General features: G+C 39.3%; 1 protein-coding gene across 1 annotated transcript; it reads right to left on the reverse strand.

The window, feature by feature from the left end:
- Nucleotides 1-17,449: 17,449 nt before the first annotated feature.
- Nucleotides 17,450-19,987, reverse strand: LOC147857421 (uncharacterized). The gene is made up of 2 exons (XM_087328591.1): nucleotides 19,166-19,987; nucleotides 17,450-18,286 (listed from the first exon to the last, which is right to left on the reverse strand). Exons 1-2 carry the CDS (start codon nucleotides 19,818-19,820, stop codon nucleotides 18,048-18,050), a joined length of 894 nt encoding a protein of 297 aa, XP_087184717.1. The 5' UTR covers nucleotides 19,821-19,987; the 3' UTR covers nucleotides 17,450-18,047.
- Between the last annotated feature and the right edge of the window lie 266 nt (nucleotides 19,988-20,253).

The raw sequence follows: 20,253 nt of genomic DNA on the forward strand, positions 1-20,253 counted from the left end.
GGGAAACATGTTGAGGGTTATGGTGCCTTAATTCTTTTGGACTTGTCTATACATTGTAAGAATTTATATGAGCTATATCTTGTCGGAAAAATGATGTGTTATGGTTCTATTTCACATATCTCTCTCAGTTGGCAAGCGATCTTCAATGTATACAGGGTGAAATGCTCAAATGAACGGGAAAGGAAGCACATACATGGATAAGTGATATGTTTAATCATGCAATGCAACATGGCATGCCTTATGATTGAACTATAAATATTTTTTACAAATCATCATGGTTTTTTACCATTGGGAATGCAAACAATATGTTTTTGTTATATGTGGATTATGTAGTACTTTTTACAAATACTTTAGGAGATGCACAAAAGCTTATGACGGTCAAGGCATTAGAATTTTTTTGCACGCATACTAAATTAAGTGTCAATAGCTCTAAAACAAAGATTATGTTTGTGAAGAGCCAGGAAAAATATAAACCACACATGATGTAAAATAGTGCGCCACTTGAATGTGTGGAAAGCTTCAAATATCCTGGCCTTGAAGTTCCTTGAAATCATACATGGAATGAATGTGCTACCCGCTTGTTATGTACACATAACGTTGGTGAGGGTAGGTCACCAATGTTTACATTAGTGAAGGGTATGTTCACTAATGTTAAAAAGGGGACTAATGATTGGATAGAAGGAATTATAGGTGCATGTATTATCATGATTTGGACAACTAATGAATGGAGAGCCTTTTAGAAAGGCACATCTATTCAAGGGGCCTAGGAAAAGGTATAAATATGAGGCTTAGCTACCCTCATAATCACATTACGTCAGAAGGCTGTTGTCTTAGACACCGGTGGTGCGGGCTAGGCTTTCATCTCGATGATCCTGTTTATCTCTTCCAAGGTATTGGTCATCCTAATATCCGGTGGTATGGGACCGTCGGTGGTAGGTTGGTTATGTCTAGATCATAGCTCAGGGGCGGTCGGGTGGAACGGGTTCTTCTATCCATTCTATTTTCCTTCTTTTACTTTATTTTGGTCTATTGATTAGTAATAGACTCTTAACACCGCTGCTTAGAGGCAAGAAAGAGAACATATTATGCTTTTGAGAACACATGCAATCATGGAGAAATTAAGTGTTGAGTCCTCAAGAAATACTTTTTCAATACTTTGGTGACACTAGTGCTTCTCTATGGGTTGGACAATTGGGGTAGTAGCATCCCTAAATTTACCTAGAAAGAGTTTGAAAATGTCCAAAAACATCTTCTTCCAAAGTTTTTGCAAGTTAAGAAACAACGTCATAAACCCTCCTACTTGAGATGAGATCACTTCCAATTGAGATCATGTCCATGAAAAGGGTTGTCGAATATACGCTAAGGTTCAAAAAAGTCCCTCACATAGACTTCCTAGAATCACATGGGATGTAGTTAAAAAGATCTGAAAGACACATAAAAGAAAAATTTTGTGTTTTGGTTGGATGCAAGATATGGGGAAAATGGTTTGGTAGATGGGATGCAACACACTTACTTCATGATGCATCATTAGATTCCTCTGTAAGTGAGGTTTTTTTGCAATTATAATGTATCATGACATGAGAAAAATGTGGAGGCTCACGCTTCATACATTATACAACACATGTTGCACCTAACTACAAAACCATATTCTTTGTTAAATGAGTACATATGTGGATTGTAGATCCTGATCGGATCAGGATCTACAATCCATTTATGACTAGTATACGCGAGTACTCGAATTGCGTTATTTTGTGTTGGTGTCTCAGTGTCTCGCAATTCAGAGCCTTCGGGTTTGTCTGGTGGTCCCCTACCTCTCGGGATCAGAGATCCCTCCTCCTCGTGGCCTATCCATTTCTCCATTGTCGTCCTTTGAGTAGTAGATTCCCTAATCAGTAGAGCATTAATGATTTCCGATCTCATAGTCCATCCGCCCCTGATTCCATGGAGTATGTTCGCTTGATCTTGTAGTGGCAGTGACATAAACCATCGCCAACATTCTATACTTTTTCTTGGACCTTCTACAATGTATCCTTGATACATGGGTTCCATAGGATACGTTGACTGAGCCATGCAGGTTCGCATCTCGGTTGGTCACACTTGAGCCCTCGACGAATGTCACACCATGCCTTCCACATGGATGCACTGAATCTATCCTCCAATTGGTGGGAGAAACTAGGTTTGAGATCCATGTTTAGAATCCATCCCGTTTGAGGGGTCCAATTGACCCCTTTTCGTGGCCTAAAGTAAGCGAAACGTAACCTCAGTAGCATTTTCCAACAGTCATTTCCTAGTTGGAGTCCTCGCACCACAAATTTGGCAAGTAAGGCTTTCGATTGTGAAAGGGGAACAATAAGACCCTATTCCCCTCTCGACTTAGGCGCTGTGAGTATAAGCCACGCCACCTTGGTGCGAGCTACATGGTCTTCCTTACCAGACCAAATGTAGTTGCGGACCAATCGTTGAATCTGATGTATACTTTCCTTGGAGATTGTCCAGGATGATAGACTGTACCATGCTGTTGCGAGTAGTACTTGATTTCCCACTATGATGCGACCCGCTAGCGACAATTTTTCGAGCTCCAATGTATCAACTTTTGTCGAATGGAATGGATAATGGGTGCAATCATAGTCTCCGGTAGTATGTTGAAACCAATTTGGAAACCCAAATATTTGGTGCTCGCTCCTTGATTGATCCATTTGATCCATTTGAAAGCGGGATGTGGGTGCCACACCGGATGTGTTTCTTGAGAGAGCCATATTGCGCAGGATTTGTGCCAATTGATCATGGCGTTGGATCTCTTGCAAAATATAGCTAGCCCACTTTCTAGCTTTTGGAGGTTTTCCAAGCCCCCTTGCAGGTAGACTGCTGTGTCATATGCAAATTCTATATCCAGGATGCTTTGGTGAGAATGAGGTACGGGAAGACCACGTAGGTTGAGATGCCACGAGTTGATAAAGCAAGAGAGTGCTTCAGCGTATAATAGGAATAAGGATGGAGCTAGTGGGCAACCCTGCCGTACAGATCGGGATATTCGGAAAAAGGGGCCCCTTTCACCTGCCAGTGAAACGCAATTGTTGTCGTTCCTATAAAGTCCTATAATGCGTTTGATCCATGTCTCTTGAAAGCCGAGTTTCCCCATCACACTTTCTAGAAAGTTCCAGCATACCCTGTCATATGCTTTCTCAAAATCTAGTAGCACCACCGCTACCTTGTTGTTGGTACGCTTGGCAAGGGCTACTGCTTCCTAGAATGAGAAGAGGTTGTCTAGGATGCTCCGATTTCTAACGAAACATGTCTGGACGGATGAATGAGTTGAAGGAGAAGTGGTGTTAAACGGCGTGCCACGATTTTTGCGAGTAACTTATAGACAATATTGAGAAGAGTTATGGGCCGCCACTTGCTAATGTCGTTGGCATGCTATCGAATACGAGTGTATAATGGTCGTATTCACACTGTCCCTTTGGACAACCCAAGTTTGGGCTATTTCTATAAATAGCATAAAGGGCAGTTGCCCTAGGACAGTCACTATATAAAGTGACTTTGTAACCTTTAGAAAAGGTTGGTTGTCATTCTTTGTAAACTATTGCTATTGGAATATAACGTTTTTCTTTGTGCCTATCTCTCTCTCTCTCTCTCTCTCTCTCTCTCTCTCTCTCTCTCTCTCTCTCTCTCTCTCTCTCTCTCTCTCTATGTGTCTATCTTGCATATGTGCATACATAGGTTCTTCTTCATCACGAATGTTGCTTGCACTTCCGCATTGACGGCCTTGTCCCCAACATTTGGTATCAGAGCGTTGGAAGTTCTTCAACCCGCTGCCGGCCGTCATAGTACACAACACAACATTCCGTTTTCGTTTTCTTTGAAGAACAGAGAAGGGAGAAGAAAAACAAAAAGCTCGCATCGCACTGTGTTAAATCACAAATTGGAGTAAGCCAATCGGTTGTACTCTGTTCCTGTGATTGTAACCGCTTGAGGGGAGCTCCTTGAGCAACAACCGACCCAATCGTGCTTCATTCAGTTAAACAACATCCGAATAGGTCACTGGACGCTATTCACCCGCTTGTTGTAACCACCCACTACAGATTGGTCTCCAGGAAACAACCAAATTCGTGTTGATCCTCCGTCCCTGTCATTGCTGCAGTCATCCGAAGCAGAATCTGCCCAAACAATCGGTTTCGTGTAATCGGTATTCGGCATACGATCGGAAGCTAACTGGGCTCACTTTGACTCGGCAACATTTGGGAAGACCAGCCGGTTCTGTCCCTCAAGTTACCGGAGTCACTCCGAGCAAGTTCAGCAAACAAATATCCGAAACCAAACAAACTCGGGTTCAAAACTGACTAGAATGATATCGGGTGAGCCGATCGGCTGCACCTCACTAAGGTTCGTAGTCAACTCCGAACCGGGTCTTCCCAACCGAAACCGAATCAGATGGCATCAACATCCGGCTCATCGGAGATGAGTCTAAGGAGGTTCGACGACCCGAACTTCAACTTCTGGAAGGAACAAATGCATGACTATCTCATAGTCAAGGGTCAGATAGACCCGATTGAGAATGAAAATCCTCCAGAAGCATACAAGGCAAACAAGTGGCTAAAGCTGGACAGAATTGTCCGCGCCACGATTTAGATGCACTTGTCGGAGTCAGTGTACTTCACAGTGCAATCATGCACGAAAACTTTTGAACTATGGAAAACACTGTCAGAAACGTATGAAAAGAAGGTCGCGACAACGAAGATCTATCTGATCTGGCGCCTCTACAACTTGCGGATGAAAGAATCTGATTCGGTTCAGGCACACCTCAATGAGTACGAAAGCATAAGCTCCCAAATCTCGTCTCAGGGGACGATAATCGAGGATGAACTCAGAGCAATGATACTCATGAGTAGCCTCCCCTCTTCATGGGAAACTTTCGTTACAACCGTGTGCAATACTTCAACAACTGCCGTTAAGTACTCCGAAGTCACGAGCGCAATCCTAACTGAAGCGGCTCGGAGAAAGTCTTTCGCCGAAGACTCGACAGATGAAGCTTACGTAGTACAAGGTTCGACCGACCGATCGAACAACCGGGGAAGAAATTCTTCCCGACCGCCGAACAATCAACGAAGCCGGAGCAAGTCCCGAGACAACCAAATCTGCAACTACTGCAAGAAACCGGGACACATCAAAGCCGACTACCAGGCACTCAAAGCAAAAACCGATAAAACTCATAGAGTGGATCAAAAGAGTAGCCGACATGAGGAGGTCAACTACGTCGGCTCTTTAGCCAAAATTTTGACGATCGACCCGAACATACTGTCCATAGAGAACCCAGTCGAATCAGAAGTTCTGCTTACGACTGAGGAATCGAGCACATGGCTCTTGGACTCAGGCGCATCGTATCATGTGACACCTCACCGATCTCAGTTTTGGCAATACTCGGACCGGCACTCCGACTCAGTTTGAGTCGGAAACTCGCATCACTGTGCTATAATCGGAATCGGCACCGTAGAGCTCAACCTTCCGGACAGCTCTACACTCGTACTACACAACGTCCGACACGTTCCTGAGCTCTCAAGACCCTTAATCTCAGTCGGACAGCTTGACGAAGCCGGCATCCGTGTCAGATTCTCATCAGGAGGGTGGACACTCCACAAAGGGAACCTCCTGCTTGCTCGAGGAACAAAGGTACATTCCTTGTATCCTTTATATGTCACACTCAAAGAGGGTGACTTATTTTTGGTTGATATCCCCGTGTCATCGTTATGGCACGGACGACTTGGACACCTCAGCAAGGCCGGCATAACGCACCTATCCAGAGCCAGTTACATCCCCAATCTCTCCTTCTCAGATCACCAATTTTGCGAGCATTGCCAATACGGCAAACAGGTAGCCGCATCACACCCGACATTAGCACTAAGGGAATCGAGTCCCCTCGATTTGGTCCACTTGGACGTCTGTGGCTCGATGCCACATCAGTCTCTCGACGGTGCCTCGTACTTCGTCAGTTTCATTGACGACTCAACTCGGAAGGTGTGGGCTTACTCCATCAGAACCAAAGATCGGGTGTTCTCGATCTTCTTCGAATGGCTTGCAATAGTCGAAAATCAGACCGGTCGGAAACTGAAATGTCTCCGAACCGACAATGGAGGAGAATTCAAGCCTGAAGAATTCGTCAAATTCTGTTGGGAACATAGCATTCGACGTGAATATACGGCACCCTATAGTTCGGAGCAGAATGGAATTGTTGAATGCATGAATCAGACGATTCAAGAACGCGTAGTATCCATGCTCCAACACTCCAGACTGTCGGATGGCTTTTGGGCAGAGGCTCTACCTATGACAATACACATAATAAATATGTCGCTAAGTAGACCGAATGGACTAGACAACCACTATTCTGGAATCCTCACGTGCGAACAAGTGACGACACGATGCTAGGGCAACTTAAGGGCCTAGCATGGGGAAAGCTGGCACAAACAGGCCTCCTATCTATAGACGACTGGAGACGCATGGCTGTTTCAGGAAGAGCCCAAGAGGACCTTTTCCCTCCCCTCAAGGGAGCTACGAAAATGCGGAGACTGATAGCTGAGGCAATTGACAGGGTTCTAATGGGGGAGGCGAGAGAACCTGCATGGTTCGGTCTCTTTGATGAGGTTGGAATGGTCAAGTCGCTAAAGGGTGTGAGCGGATTAGGGAGAGATACAGTTTTTGGGGACAGTCAGAGCAGGGGCTCTTGGCACCCAATCCGAGTGGTGGCACAGGTTGACAACATCTGGAAGACAGACCCGGATGTTGCTAAGGTGGAACCCCATTGGAGGTTAAGGGTATATGGTTGTCGCCCCCTTGTCGATCTGGATTGGGACCCAGGGGATTTCAGATGGAAACATGATGATAGACTCCATCACTTCTTCGATTACACCACTAAATTGGGTCAGACTTTGCAGCTGCAGCTGGGCAGCCCCCTTCGCAATGGCTGGCGAACATTGGGCATCCCCGATGAGGCGCTCATTACCTTTTGGAAAGGTCTCTGGCGCCTCCACATGCCTGAAAAGATCAAGCTCTTTTGGTGGTAGATCGGTCATAATGTGGTGACCGTTGGTGAATGGCTAGGTAAACGCGGCGGCCCGAGGTGGAATTACCAACCCCCACGCTGGTTGTTTCCTACTCACCTGCCACCCTCTCTTCGTTGTAGGCCCCAAGAGCCGACTTGTACTAGGCAACATTGAAGGCCATCGCCTTAGATATAAGTAGCTTCTTACATTAAGTTAGACCGCAAGGCATTGTAAGTAGGCTGATCTTCTTTTACTTGATCGGAGGAAGACTCCCCAATGTGTGTATAAGTTGATCGGAGGAAGACTCCCCGATGTGTGTATAAGTCTCCTTGTAGACTCTCTATGTAATAATCCTTCCTAACTAATGGGAAAGTAGCTTCATTTTGAAAAAAAATAAAATAAAATAAAATGATACATTGGTCATTGTGGTGGAATGTCGTAAGGCTCAAACTGGTCATATTTGCCCCCACTACAATGTTATTTGGTGATTACCTTCTAATCATGCAATATAACTTGCTTGCCTTATATATTTGTTTGCTTTTTTGTGAAAGTTTTATAATAACATTTTGTTTATGAAATGGTTTATTTGTACGTTGAAAGCAAAAATTTGGGTTGGTTGGAAGATCAAACATTCATCTTTACATTTAATGATATCTATTCATCCTTGTCATGTGGTTGTTGGTCCAGCATTTACCATTTGGGCAAGTTTTCCCAAGTGATACATCATATAACCACCATTAGTTTCATTTTAACATTGTAACTAGCTAAAAGTGGACGACATGGCATGAACACTTCAACGTCATGTATATATTAGATTTTCAATATGACAAAACTAGATAAGAGTGTTGATGATTTTCATCAAAATAATAGCATGTCCTCAATAATAAGGAGATTTATATTATTTGGAAAGATTAAAAAAATCCTCAATATTATAAAATTGGGAGATGAAGTAAGACAAATGAACATTATCACGATGAATGAAAATACATTTTTGGATGTTAAATGTAAGTTCCAAGCATATTATAAAATTTTGAAGCACAATAAAAGTTGCAATCACTATTCCCTCTAGAGTTGGATGCATTGGTGCATGAGTGTCATAAAGTTAAATGGTATTTCCCAATAATAATAATAATAACAACAACAACATAATGAAATGTAACAACATCCATGTAAAATAACAAGTTGGAACCAAAATGGAATGAGTTGTTCAAGATTAGCATCATATAATCTTGTTTTAGACCTATCATGCATGATAGTTAGTAGAAACTCAATGTAGAAAGATCATGTAAATGTAACAATCGGCAACGGCAAAACGAACCGTTTTAAAATCTTGAAAATTGAACCAAACTGAACTAAACCATGAAACTGTTAAACTGAAACCATTTGGTAAAAATCCAAACCATTAAACCGCTAAAACTGTGGTTTTGTGGTTCGGTTTCAATTTTCAACCTAAGTCAAATTTGAAATTTGAAATTTGAAATTTTTTTATTATTTAAAAATTTTCCTAAAATGTGAGAATTAGGCTTAAAAATAAAAAGGTTCTTTAAAAAGTAATCATTTTAATTTTAATCTTTTTTAAAAATTTACAAATTTTAAAAAGAACGTCAAACCGTTAAATCATTTAAACCGTGGTTTAAAACAATGAAAACCGAACCAAACCGTTTACAAAAACTTGAACCTGAACCGAACTGTTTAAATTGTTAAGCCGCGGTTTCGCAGTTTGGCTCGGCTCGGAACCGAACTGTTGCCGATTGTTATGTAAATGCATGAGTTTTTTGTTTTGTTATAATTATAATAGTGTAGGTTAATCCATATGAAATATGTTATTCTAGAATAGTGCTCCATACGGTAAAACATTTTCCCCATGTGATCAATGTGATTACTCAAATGCACTTTGGCTCATAGTTTTCGAGATTTCAAATGATTTATTGAGTTTCAACTCACATGGTATCGTACAACTAGTAATAAAATCAACATGTGATTTTCGTTCCTTGACATGCTTAATAAAAAACAATTTTAACTCACCGATATTTTAAGCAAACATTTATTTATTTTAAGGTTGTAATTTGATGAAACTCAAAAGACTTCTGCATTACTTGTATTGTTTTTTTGAAGTAGGATTTGTGCTTCAAATTCAGTAGAAATATTATTTACTTGAGGAACGATCAAGTTACTTGGAATTAGGATTCAGAATACAATTTTATTATTTATAACGAAGACATGGATGCCATGTGGTATAGTTTTGGGCAAACATGTTGTTTAATTAATACAAAAACATTGTCGGAATTCTAATTCTAAACCAAGAACATCTCCCAAGGAACATATGTTTTTTAGTGATTACGAGACACCATGATTAGAAGGAATCTTAAATAAATGTATAGGTAACAAAATAACATGACACGTTTCTAAACCTCTTTGGCCATTCCATGTATGTATGCCACAATGGTATATGAAAATTTTAAGCACAATACCTTTTGAAAATGTTTTCCATGCTTGAGATTATTGGGATACATGCCTCCAAGTAAGGATGGTCCTAGATAATAGATATGACCAAATACATCGAATGGAAGAGAGAAATGAAATAAGTTGAAACATTTTTCACATATATTGTTGCGCATGTTGGAACGTCAAGATCAAGAACAAACAAGATAAATATATAATAACACTCAAGATTATTCTAAGAAACAAAATGCGTATTTTATATATTTTTATTGCACACAAATAGGCAACCCAAATTCCATTGTGATATTGTAGTAAATCAGCTTACAATACCATATTGTATTACTCATATAGTATTTACAATAGAGAGTCATACAATGTCAACATGGACTCATATCACATCAACATGGTACGTACGTACAACATGGACTCATATAAGTTGTGTATGTATCCATGGATGCTAACTTAAACCTCAAGGATCCTATGCAATTTTAAGCCAAAGGTTATCATGCATATGTAGGTAATGATTTAATTAGATGTCTATCAACTCTAAATATTTTTAATACGTTCCTTTTTCTACCAAATTATGGGAGGAAAATGTTTTTATAGTATATGTTGTTTATAAGCATACATGGATATAACCCTATATAGAGGATATTATATCATGAACATATTCTATATACCTTCTTTTATTTATTTAGCATAGAAACTAGTCTGATCAATGTTGAGAAATTATGGTTTCCTTAACCCATTTATGTGATGCATCTAGAAGTTCATTACACATGAGAAGGAATTATATTGAAGTCAGAAGGACGTAAACGGACAAGGGCCTTTTAAGCTTTCACCTTTGGATGACATCACAAAAAACCTCACAATTTTTATTTTTTCTATTTGGCTTTCTTTTGTCTCTCATTTGGTCCTTTTATTTTTACCCTCATTTATGATGTATATAGGACACTCCAATGAGAAAGGCCAATTGAACTGGCATATTGTGAACCCTACAAACCCAAGTAAATAAATGGCAAAATTAGGGCTTGAGCCTTAAACAACAACATTGATCTTTTTTGTGATTGTCATCTAGTAGAGTGAGAGAGAAATGTTGTACATGGTATTGTACCGACTTTGGTGAATAATGAAGCTTCCAACTCAAGAATTTTGGATTGAATTTGTGTCATCGTATTGATTCTGTAAGTATTATGTGCTATTGCCCAAATCTAGCTACTAATTGTCTTCTTTTTTGGTGTAGTATCTTTAGGTCTTGAGGATTTAGGTCAAACCTTGGGTTATCCTACCTCTAACAAGTGGTATCAAAGTGATAAGATTGTCTTCAAGTGGATAAGAAGGAAGATCATTGGCAAACTTGACAATGATCTCAAGGAGGTTGTGCAAAAATGCCACAAGAGAAGAAGGGGACAAACATGTGATTAAATCAGCCGTTGAGAAAAATGGATGAGTTTAGATGAGGTAGGAACTTAATCACTAGAATATATTTTCCATATTGTCAATGTTGTCGCACAAGTCAACAAGTGGGTCATCACACACAAGAAGATTCCCAAGGGGACGTCATGACCCCCATGAAGACGAGGCTCAAATGTCAAGAAGTTTATCGACAAAAACTTCAGTACCTTATAGATGAATCAATGTACAATATTGTGATGTAGTGTGCGTGAGGCATGTGATAAATGTGAATAGTCCACATACTTTTTTGATGAAGCTAGGGCCCATGCCCGTGGGTGTTGAACAAGTGCAAACAAAAGAATAAAAGAAGTGATGCATGTTAAGCAGAGATGTTAATATTTGCTTGACAAGTGTCCCTCCATCAGTTGCCTCTATGTCAATATGTAGATTATTATACTTTACACCTAAAACAAAGACACACATACACACTTGTGTGACACACATACACACTTGTGTCACCCCTCCCCCTTTCTTTAACTTTACTTTATCTTGTGGTACCCCTTCACCGATACCTTTTTAACACTTCAACTTTTGGCATATAATCGTTGTGTGTAAGTCATGATGAGATGAAAGGACTATGAGAGACATCTTCATTACAAAATCATCACTTGTAAGGAGTATTATATCAAAATCCCTTAGTACTCTAAAACTATATATGTTATAGATTTCCAAGTACCTAAGTAACTGAAGATGTCCTAGTTAGGCCACAATTCAGTCAAAAAAATCACACATGTCCAATGAGACCTTATTTGGTGTACTGTGGCCCAACAAACTGCAATCACTTTTGGAATTCCAATCCCTCCATTTCGCCACATTTTTTGCTCATTGGATACAACATGCCATTCACACGCAATAAGTATTTTTACAATAATGATGCAAACCAGCACATTACCGCCTTTACAATATGGCAAGAACACCATGTACCACACTAACTAAACATGGTAGAAGCTAACAAGTCCAAAATCATTGACTTTGGGCTTTCTCTCAACAAAACGGCTAGATGGTAAAATTGTTTTCATGCAAGCCATACCGTGACGCTTGATGATGTATTCTTGAGCTTCTCGAAGCCATGCAATATTTGGTCTACAACATTATCCAACTTTGTCTTAGTTCTCACTTCATTTTGACCAACTATAATGGTGCCTTCTAGTTTCATGCTTGCACAATGATGAACTCAATTGCACGTTTATTGGTACCATCAACGAACCACTTGGAACTATCTTGATAATGCTTGACGTCTCCTATTCAATGTACAACAACATAGTTGATCGAGTCCTAGACATGAACCACTTTCTACAATCACAAGCTAGGGCAATATTCCTAAGAGTCATATAGATGTAGCTAAGAAAAACGGTCTAGTACATGAATTACCTCACCCTAGCCACTTGACTATAGATTGCCCACTAAACATTCAACCAATCAATACATTGGAGATTATTTTACCCATAAGAAACTCGCTCAATAGACCTCTTATAAACATTTCCTTAAGCACAACCCAAAATGTGAGCAACTATCCAAATTCCTTAAGGAGCAATGGTCATACACCACTCATAGTCGCAACTTGGACCTCGATAACTAATAACCATTCTATGTATCTGGGGATTATGACAACAACCAGCATAGCCATTAACATTATCTACATGACAAATGCCAAGACTGTGTAGACAACCACTCTTAAATATGCAACGTATGACTAGAACTTGACTCATGTGGAGTATCATTCCAATTGACAGGATTATTAGTATGCAAGTGACACATTTCATGACCTTTAACAAGATTATCATAATAGTTTTGACTAAAATATGTGGTTCAATAGACGTTGAGACCATAACTAGCCCTCTCACCATGACCCACCCTACATATAGATCAGACCCCTAGCACAATATAATCTCCATGACATCAAGATTGTTCCCACCCCTTTTTTTGTCAAGCAACCTCATGAACCCTAATCCAAAGGTTGGTCCCACCCATTGTTGTAGAATACTTAGCATACAATACGTGTAGAGTATGTATACTAAGTATTCTACCTTTTTTTTAAAAATACTTAGAATATATATTGTATAGATAAAATGCGTTAAAAAGGTTAAATACGTAGAATACATGTAAAATATGTTGAATACTTCTTAAATTTTAAACTGTTTTTTAAAAAGCAAATAATACAATATGTGTAGAATGCGTACATACTAAGTATTCTACCTTTTTTTTAAAATACTTAGAATACGTATTGTACATATAAAATACATTAAATAGGCTAAGTACGTACAATACATGTAGAATACTTTAAATGCAAAAAATATGTGTAAAATACTTTGAATACTTCTTTACAGTTTTTTACATTAATTTTTACAATTTTTTTTAACTTTTTGGAAACATTAAGTGCTGGTTAAATACATAGAAATTTAGAATATGTGAAATAAATGGCAATTCTAAAATGTAGAATATGTGTAGCATACTTTCAGTCATATTTACCTAAAACTCAACATCAACCTAATTTAGTTCTAGACTTGTGTTTCGTGTTTGTGGCATCATAGCAGTCAAGACTTGAGGAGTGCATGATGATACTAATGTTAAAAGCAAGGTATTTTGCAACTTGCAACTAGTGTCATGTGCGAGCATGCAATATCTCTTTCTCGTCTAGTTGTTGACATGGGTGTGACATATTGTCAAAGTGACAATTGTGATACAAACATGATTATTAAATCAATATTTTCTTCAATATTTGTACATATGACTTAATTCTATGCCTATCATTACATGACAACATTGTGCATATTTGAATTATGATACAATCCCTAATACCTTCGAAAAGGAGAAAATTGAGCAAATAACCTTCTCAATGTTAGGTAAAAATGTGACAAAATCTAGCAAATTTTAGAAATGTGATCCTGGGTCTTGTGAGTAATCAAACATTATAAGAGATAGTGAGGACTATCTTTAAATTAAATTGTGCAAAGAAACAATTGCCTATTACTAGAGCAAACTCTCTAGAGTTTATTCCTTGTATGTGTATGTAGATCAAACCTTTTCACAATGGGGGATATATAAATAGTGTAATAAACTATTGAACAATCATGGCCGGTTTTCTTATGGAACATTTTGTGAATGTGTGTAATGAGATCAAAGCTAAGTGTATTTGCTAAAGAGAACGGAAAGAAGAAACATGGATAAACATGGTTTTGAAAACATCATAAACATGATCTTGATCGCCTTGTGACACGTGGATTCTTAAGCACGGAAAGTTGTTCAAAATGTAAAGGATTATTATGTTCCCTCAAGGATTTCAAAAAAAGTCTTGATCTGCAACCTTGCAAAAGTTCTGTGGAAACCCTGGGAAGCACGAGAAGAACCAAATTATTATATACTTGCAATTTCTTGGATTCGGATATAAGGGAAGATGCATGTCTTGTTCCTATGGAGTATATAATTGCAATTTCTTGGATTCGGATATAAGGGAAGATGCTAAAGAGAACGGAAAGAAGAAACATGGATAAACATGGTTTTGAAAACATCGTAAGCATGATATTGATTGCCTTGTGACACGTAGATTCTTGAGCAAGGAAAGTTGTTCAAAATATAAAGGATTATTATGTTCCCTCAAGGATTTCAAGAGAAGTCTTGATTTGCAGCCTTGCAAAAGTTTGGTGGAGGCCCTGGGATGCACAAGAAGAACCAAATTATTATATACTTGCAATTTCTTGGATTCGGATATAAGGGAAGATGCATGTCTTGTTCCTATGGAGTATATAATTTTAGGGTTTTTCATTAGCACTATTTGTGTTAAGGATGCTATTGATTTAATGAATAGGAAAAATGATTAATTTCATAAAACAAGGAGACACAAAAGAGTTTACTATTGTGAACATGTCTTTTCTCATGTGGATTGTGTGTGGTGTTTTTAGGAAATCCTTTAGAAGATGTATAAACACTTATATTGTCGAAGACATTTGCGTTCAGTGCCAACAACTCTAAAACAAAGGTTATGCATGAGAAAACTCAAAACAATGTATTATGCATGTATATAACAATGAACCACCTAAAACTATAGAATACTTCAAATATCTTGGTGTTCGAGTTCCATACAATCATAAACATAAGGTATGCGCTATGTCTCGTCACTAGGAAGTGAGAAAAAGGGCTTTACTTTGCATTTGGGAACATGTGCAATGGAGGAGAAATCAATTGTTAGGCTTTCAAGAAATACCTCTTTGACACTTTGTGAACCCCAATGCTTCTCTATTGGTTTGAACTTTGAAGTATGGGGTGGGAATTTTGAAATGTCCAAAAGTGTTTTCTTATGAGCTTTCTTCAAGTCTAGATATAAAAGCCTTAGATGATTCCACTTCTCAACATTGGATCACTTCCATGGAGATCATGGGAATGGAAAGGATTGTGGGCCATAAATGCTTAAGATTTTTAAAAGAACTTCAAATTTGTGACTTCCTAGATTTCGCATGGGAATCAAAAAAGTTCAGGACATAAATAAAATTTTGAGTTCCAAATGAATGGTTTGGATGATGGGATGCATTAGACTTGCTTCATGATTTATTGTATCATGGCCGCTTGGCAGAAAAACGGAGGTTTACATTTCCCACATTATACTAATATGTTTGTTGCCTCAAACGACAACACTATCTTCTTCTCCGATAGGCAAATCGCCCTCGCCCATGCATGCTAGAGCCCATTTGCATGTGTGGCCACATCCACACTATCGAAGCCCACATTGTCTTCAATGGGATTGGGATGGTGGAACATATCATATATGCGAGGGAGAGACTCATCAACTAAGCATATTTTGCCCCAAACAAGTTCATGAGCCTTAAGTATCACATTCATATTACCGTTCCCCATATTTTAATTGAGCTTGACCCATCCTTACGCATATTTCTCTCTCGATCACAATGTTAATTGGTAAAATTCTTCAACATCGAGATTTACTTACCAACTCTATACAGATTATGTGAAAAGCTATTATTTTAGTGCCATACGTCATTTTCGAGGTTGATAATAAAATGTATATAAATTTTTTGTACACATCAAGAGGTTCAAACTCTTGGAAAAATTTGTAGCCTCAATAGAGAGAGAGAGAGAGAGAGAGAGAGAGAGATGTTCATCCTAAAAGAAACCGGTTTATTTACACGAGGCTCTTAGATGTAATGATCAAGCTACCGCAATGAATACTTGTCCATAAGCTTAGGGAAAACATCTCTAAAGGAAAATTGAATTGCTTTGAGCTTATGTATTCAATGATTGCAGTACCCTAGTCCATATTAAGAGGAAGTGTCTCCTTTTTTGGGTACAAACTATTATATTCTAATAGTGTATTTTTAAGTGTTATCCACAAGTGTTAGAGATGTGGGCATTGAAAAAGAATTTTGTGTGTTCAATTTAATAGAGTCGAGAATTCATCGGGAATTCTTTTGATGCATGAGATGTTGATGACGAGGCCTACAAACAATACTTGAGTTAAAAAATAGCTAGTCCCCTTGATACCCACCATGATATATGTTTTGTTTTTTACATATATGGTGGAATGTGGGGTGTTCCAAAAGAAGGTTTGGTTAAATAAAAGGCCCTTTTTTAAAGGAAAAGATGACTATTCTTTATATAGTTTTACATTGAAAAGGTCAAATATATCCCTTCTCAAAGCTATTAAAAAGTATACTTCCTTAGCTTATGGAAGGCTACATTATTTCGATATAGAGTTTTCATCCCCAAAGCCCTATATCTTGTCATTATAACAATTATAAAAGGTAAGGTTGACAAGAGTTCACAATCCAAAACTAATATGGAAGTTAGTTTCCTTAATTTCATGGAAACCATAAGCCAAAGCTAATATGGAAGTTAAGGTCTCCTTAGTTCATGGAAAACATAACAAATGCTCACAAATATTTGAGGATATGTAAAATGAACTTGTTTTGGGTTAAGCAATTCAAATTCCAAAAATACCCATTTTGAATACAACATATACCATGGTTACATGTGCAATGATAAGAAACCTTGCATAGTTAGACGTTGACGATATCACATTTGTCTTTTTGTTATACACAACATTAATTCCTAGCAAAACTTGTGAGAGTCACCAATGCAACAACTTGTGTGGTCAACACATGTCCGAAGGGAGTGAAGCTTGGAAGAAATCTTCATTTTAATATTGAATATGTTCCATTTTAACATAGCTCCCGAAATCTTCGGTACATTGTGCTAGACTTTACCATCTTCAAAGAATTTGGAACAATGGACCACCTCTTGACACCTTCATGAAACTATCTATGCTCATCCAATTCTGACCCGTGTTTGATCTATATCTTTGAAATAAAAGAAGAGATTTAAATGTCCAAGGAAAGGCATGTCATTGATTTGAATTGAGTTCTCTAATAATCAAATGCTAGAGTGCTCTGTCGAACGATAATGTTAGCACATGGTGTCACCATGCAATGCAATAATTGACCGAAGGAAATTGGATTTCATTGGCCTATCCACAAAACTTGAAATAATAATAAAACTCGACAAAACAAGATTTTCAATCTTATCGCTTTTTTTTTTTCGGTGCGTTTTTTTTCCAAAGTATCAAAAATACATTGGTGGTCCCACTTCCTTGCCTCCTCCAATATTTTGCTCTGTGCAAAAGTAAAGAAGAAGGGCCAAGAAGAGTACACATCAACCTCTATTTTCATTTACAAAAAGAAAAAGGAAGAAGGAAAACCGAAAGAAAACTCGCTCCAAGGTGTCAGCATATGTATATGCATGGCATCCTGGGGTGAAATGAGCGAAGACCCCCGTGGCCTACTTCGGAGAGAAGGGAAGTGTCTTGAAGTCATCTCAAAAACTAGCCTATATTAGTATATATATGTATATTTCTCCTACTACATCTTAGAAGTCACACTCTTCTTTGAGTTTTTCAAACTCGAGCTCATCCAAGAGAAACCACCAAACCACGTAGAGAATCAATCGCGGAGAACTGGGCTTTCCTCATCCAACAAAAATCATCGGTTTGACAAAAAAAACCCAACGAAAAAAAAGATGAAAAACCCAACACGTGAGCGAAATTCCGAGCTCTGGGGGGAAAACTCCTTATGAGGCATGTGGCGGGATTTACTCAAGACACAATTGTAAGACTCAATCTGCGAACCCCATTTGGCTCCACACGGCATTGCGTACACGGCTCAAATCTCGACCTTTTAGTGTCCGCCCTAACCCTTCGCAAACCGAAAAGCTAGTCCTTTGGCTCCTAGCATACTCTTGGGCAAGGAACTCATGCGGTGGAAGTCGCTCATCATGAACTTTGTCCTCGTCTTCTTCTTCGTCCTTGCAATGGGCATCCTCCACGCGGCAATTCATCTTGCCTCTCGCTTGCACTACACCCATTCATTACAAGTCCAAAGATTGTTATAGTCAAGATGACCATGTTCATGGAGGTGTGTGTGTGTGATATGCTAAACATGGAAAGCCCATGCCAAAGTCATAGCTATAGAAGAAATGGTAGAACAAAAGGTGAAATGTATGTGACTCTATCTATAGATATACAACATAGCTATAGACATGAGAAAAACATGTATGCACATGAGGCTATGGCATACACATACATATCCATAGATAGAATATCATGGCATAAGAAAGGTTATTGCTATGTATGTGATGCCATCCCTCGTCGTGTATGCATAGATGCCATAACCAAGCTTATGAATGTAATGATGCCACATATAATGCTTATGGATGTATGTACACATACATATATAGACATTGTAAAAGGCCCATCATGTATGTGATGCATTTATGCCATGCCATGCCATGCTTACGAATGCGATGATGATGATGATGCCACAGATCATGGTTATCGATGTATGTACACATACATATATAGACATTGTAAAAGGCCCATCATGTATGTGATGCATTTATGCCATGCCATGCCAAGCTTATGAATGCGATGATGATGCCGCAGATCATGCTATCGATGAATGTACACATACATATGTAGACATTGTAAAGGGCCATCATGTATGTGATGCATCTATGGCATGGCATGCCAACATAAAGGTGGCATATTAGAGAGCAAAGCTATGTATGTATGGTGATGGCATGACAAAGGGTTATGCCATATACATACATACTGATACATACATACATACATATGTATATACACCAAGAAGGCTGATTGTGGTAATATGGTGGTGGTGATGATGATGATGATGGCATGATATGATGTACATAGAAATGTAGAGCATAATACTAACCCACAATTGTGGACCAATGTGGGATTTGAACCGGTGCGGATTGCCGCCTGGGCCTGAGCCTGGACCCGGCTTCGGAAGGCGGTGGTACCGCCCTGTTGTCACGCAGAGGTATGATCCAATTCTTCGATGATGATGATGATGATGGTGGCATGGTACCATGCGGAGGATTATCATGATGGCCCATATTTTGTGATGCCTCCTCTGCTTGTGCTGCCATAGCTGTCCTTCTTCTCGGTGATGATGATGATGTGGTGCAAATGAGCTTCATCTCCGCGGACTGATGATGGGGGGGATGAGCCATTGATGAGCTTCTTGGAAGAGATGAATGGGCAGTCATGATGATGGCATGGCAGGAAGAGGAGGAGGAGGCAGCAGTGGAATCAGATGCCCATAGCACATCCTCCTCTTGGAATTCATCCACCAAAGACGACAAATCCTGGGTATTATTGTTGGCAGAGGCAGAGGCAGAGGCAGAGGCAGAGGAGATGATGCCAAGGAGCATAGCGTTGGCAGTGGTGATGGAGCCTGCAGCGGCCATGAGCTGCTGCTTCTGGTCGCGGAGGATGAGGATGCTGCCCACGCCCCCAGACGCTGCCGACGAAGGAGATGATGTGAAGGCATCCGACGACCGCAGAGTTCCGAGCTGGGCAGCCATATCCTCCTCTTGGAATCAATGAATTTACAGTCAAGTCTATATGCCTCCTGCCTCTGTGTGTCTCTCTGTCTGTCTGTCTCTCTGTTTCTGTGTGTGTGTGTGTGTGTGTGTGTGTGTGTGTGTGAGAGAGAGAGAGAGAGAGAGAGAAACAGAGCAGAGCAGGGGAATGCAGGAGCAGGGTAGAGAGAGAGAGAGAGAGAGAGCCAATTCAGATACATACATATTAGAAGGGGTCCCAATTCAGAGAGGGAGAGAATAGAGAGAGAAAGGGAGGACTCAAGAGAGAGAGAGAGAGAGAGAGAGAGAGAGGAATATGCTGTTTTGGGATCCCTCGGAGAATATGCTGTTTTTTATCCCCTTTTAGATGGATGGATGGATGTAATCATGTATGTATGTATGTATGCAGGTGAATGTATGTATATATTTGAATGTA

The sequence above is a fragment of the Azolla caroliniana genome, unplaced genomic scaffold, assembly GCF_043228905.1.
Source record: "Azolla caroliniana isolate FFs.n. ecotype wild unplaced genomic scaffold, voAzoCaro1.0.p SCAF_12, whole genome shotgun sequence".
In the NCBI taxonomy this organism is placed as follows: domain Eukaryota; kingdom Viridiplantae; phylum Streptophyta; class Polypodiopsida; order Salviniales; family Salviniaceae; genus Azolla; species Azolla caroliniana.

Coding starts and splice junctions, on each gene's coding strand:
- LOC147857421 (XM_087328591.1), bottom strand. CDS start 19,820: ATGGCTGCCCAGCTCGGAACTCTGCGGTCGTCGGATGCCTTCACATCA. Junction 18,287..19,165: donor ACATTGGTCCACAATTGTGG/GTTAGTATTATG, acceptor GAATGGGTGTAG/TGCAAGCGAGAGGCAAGATG.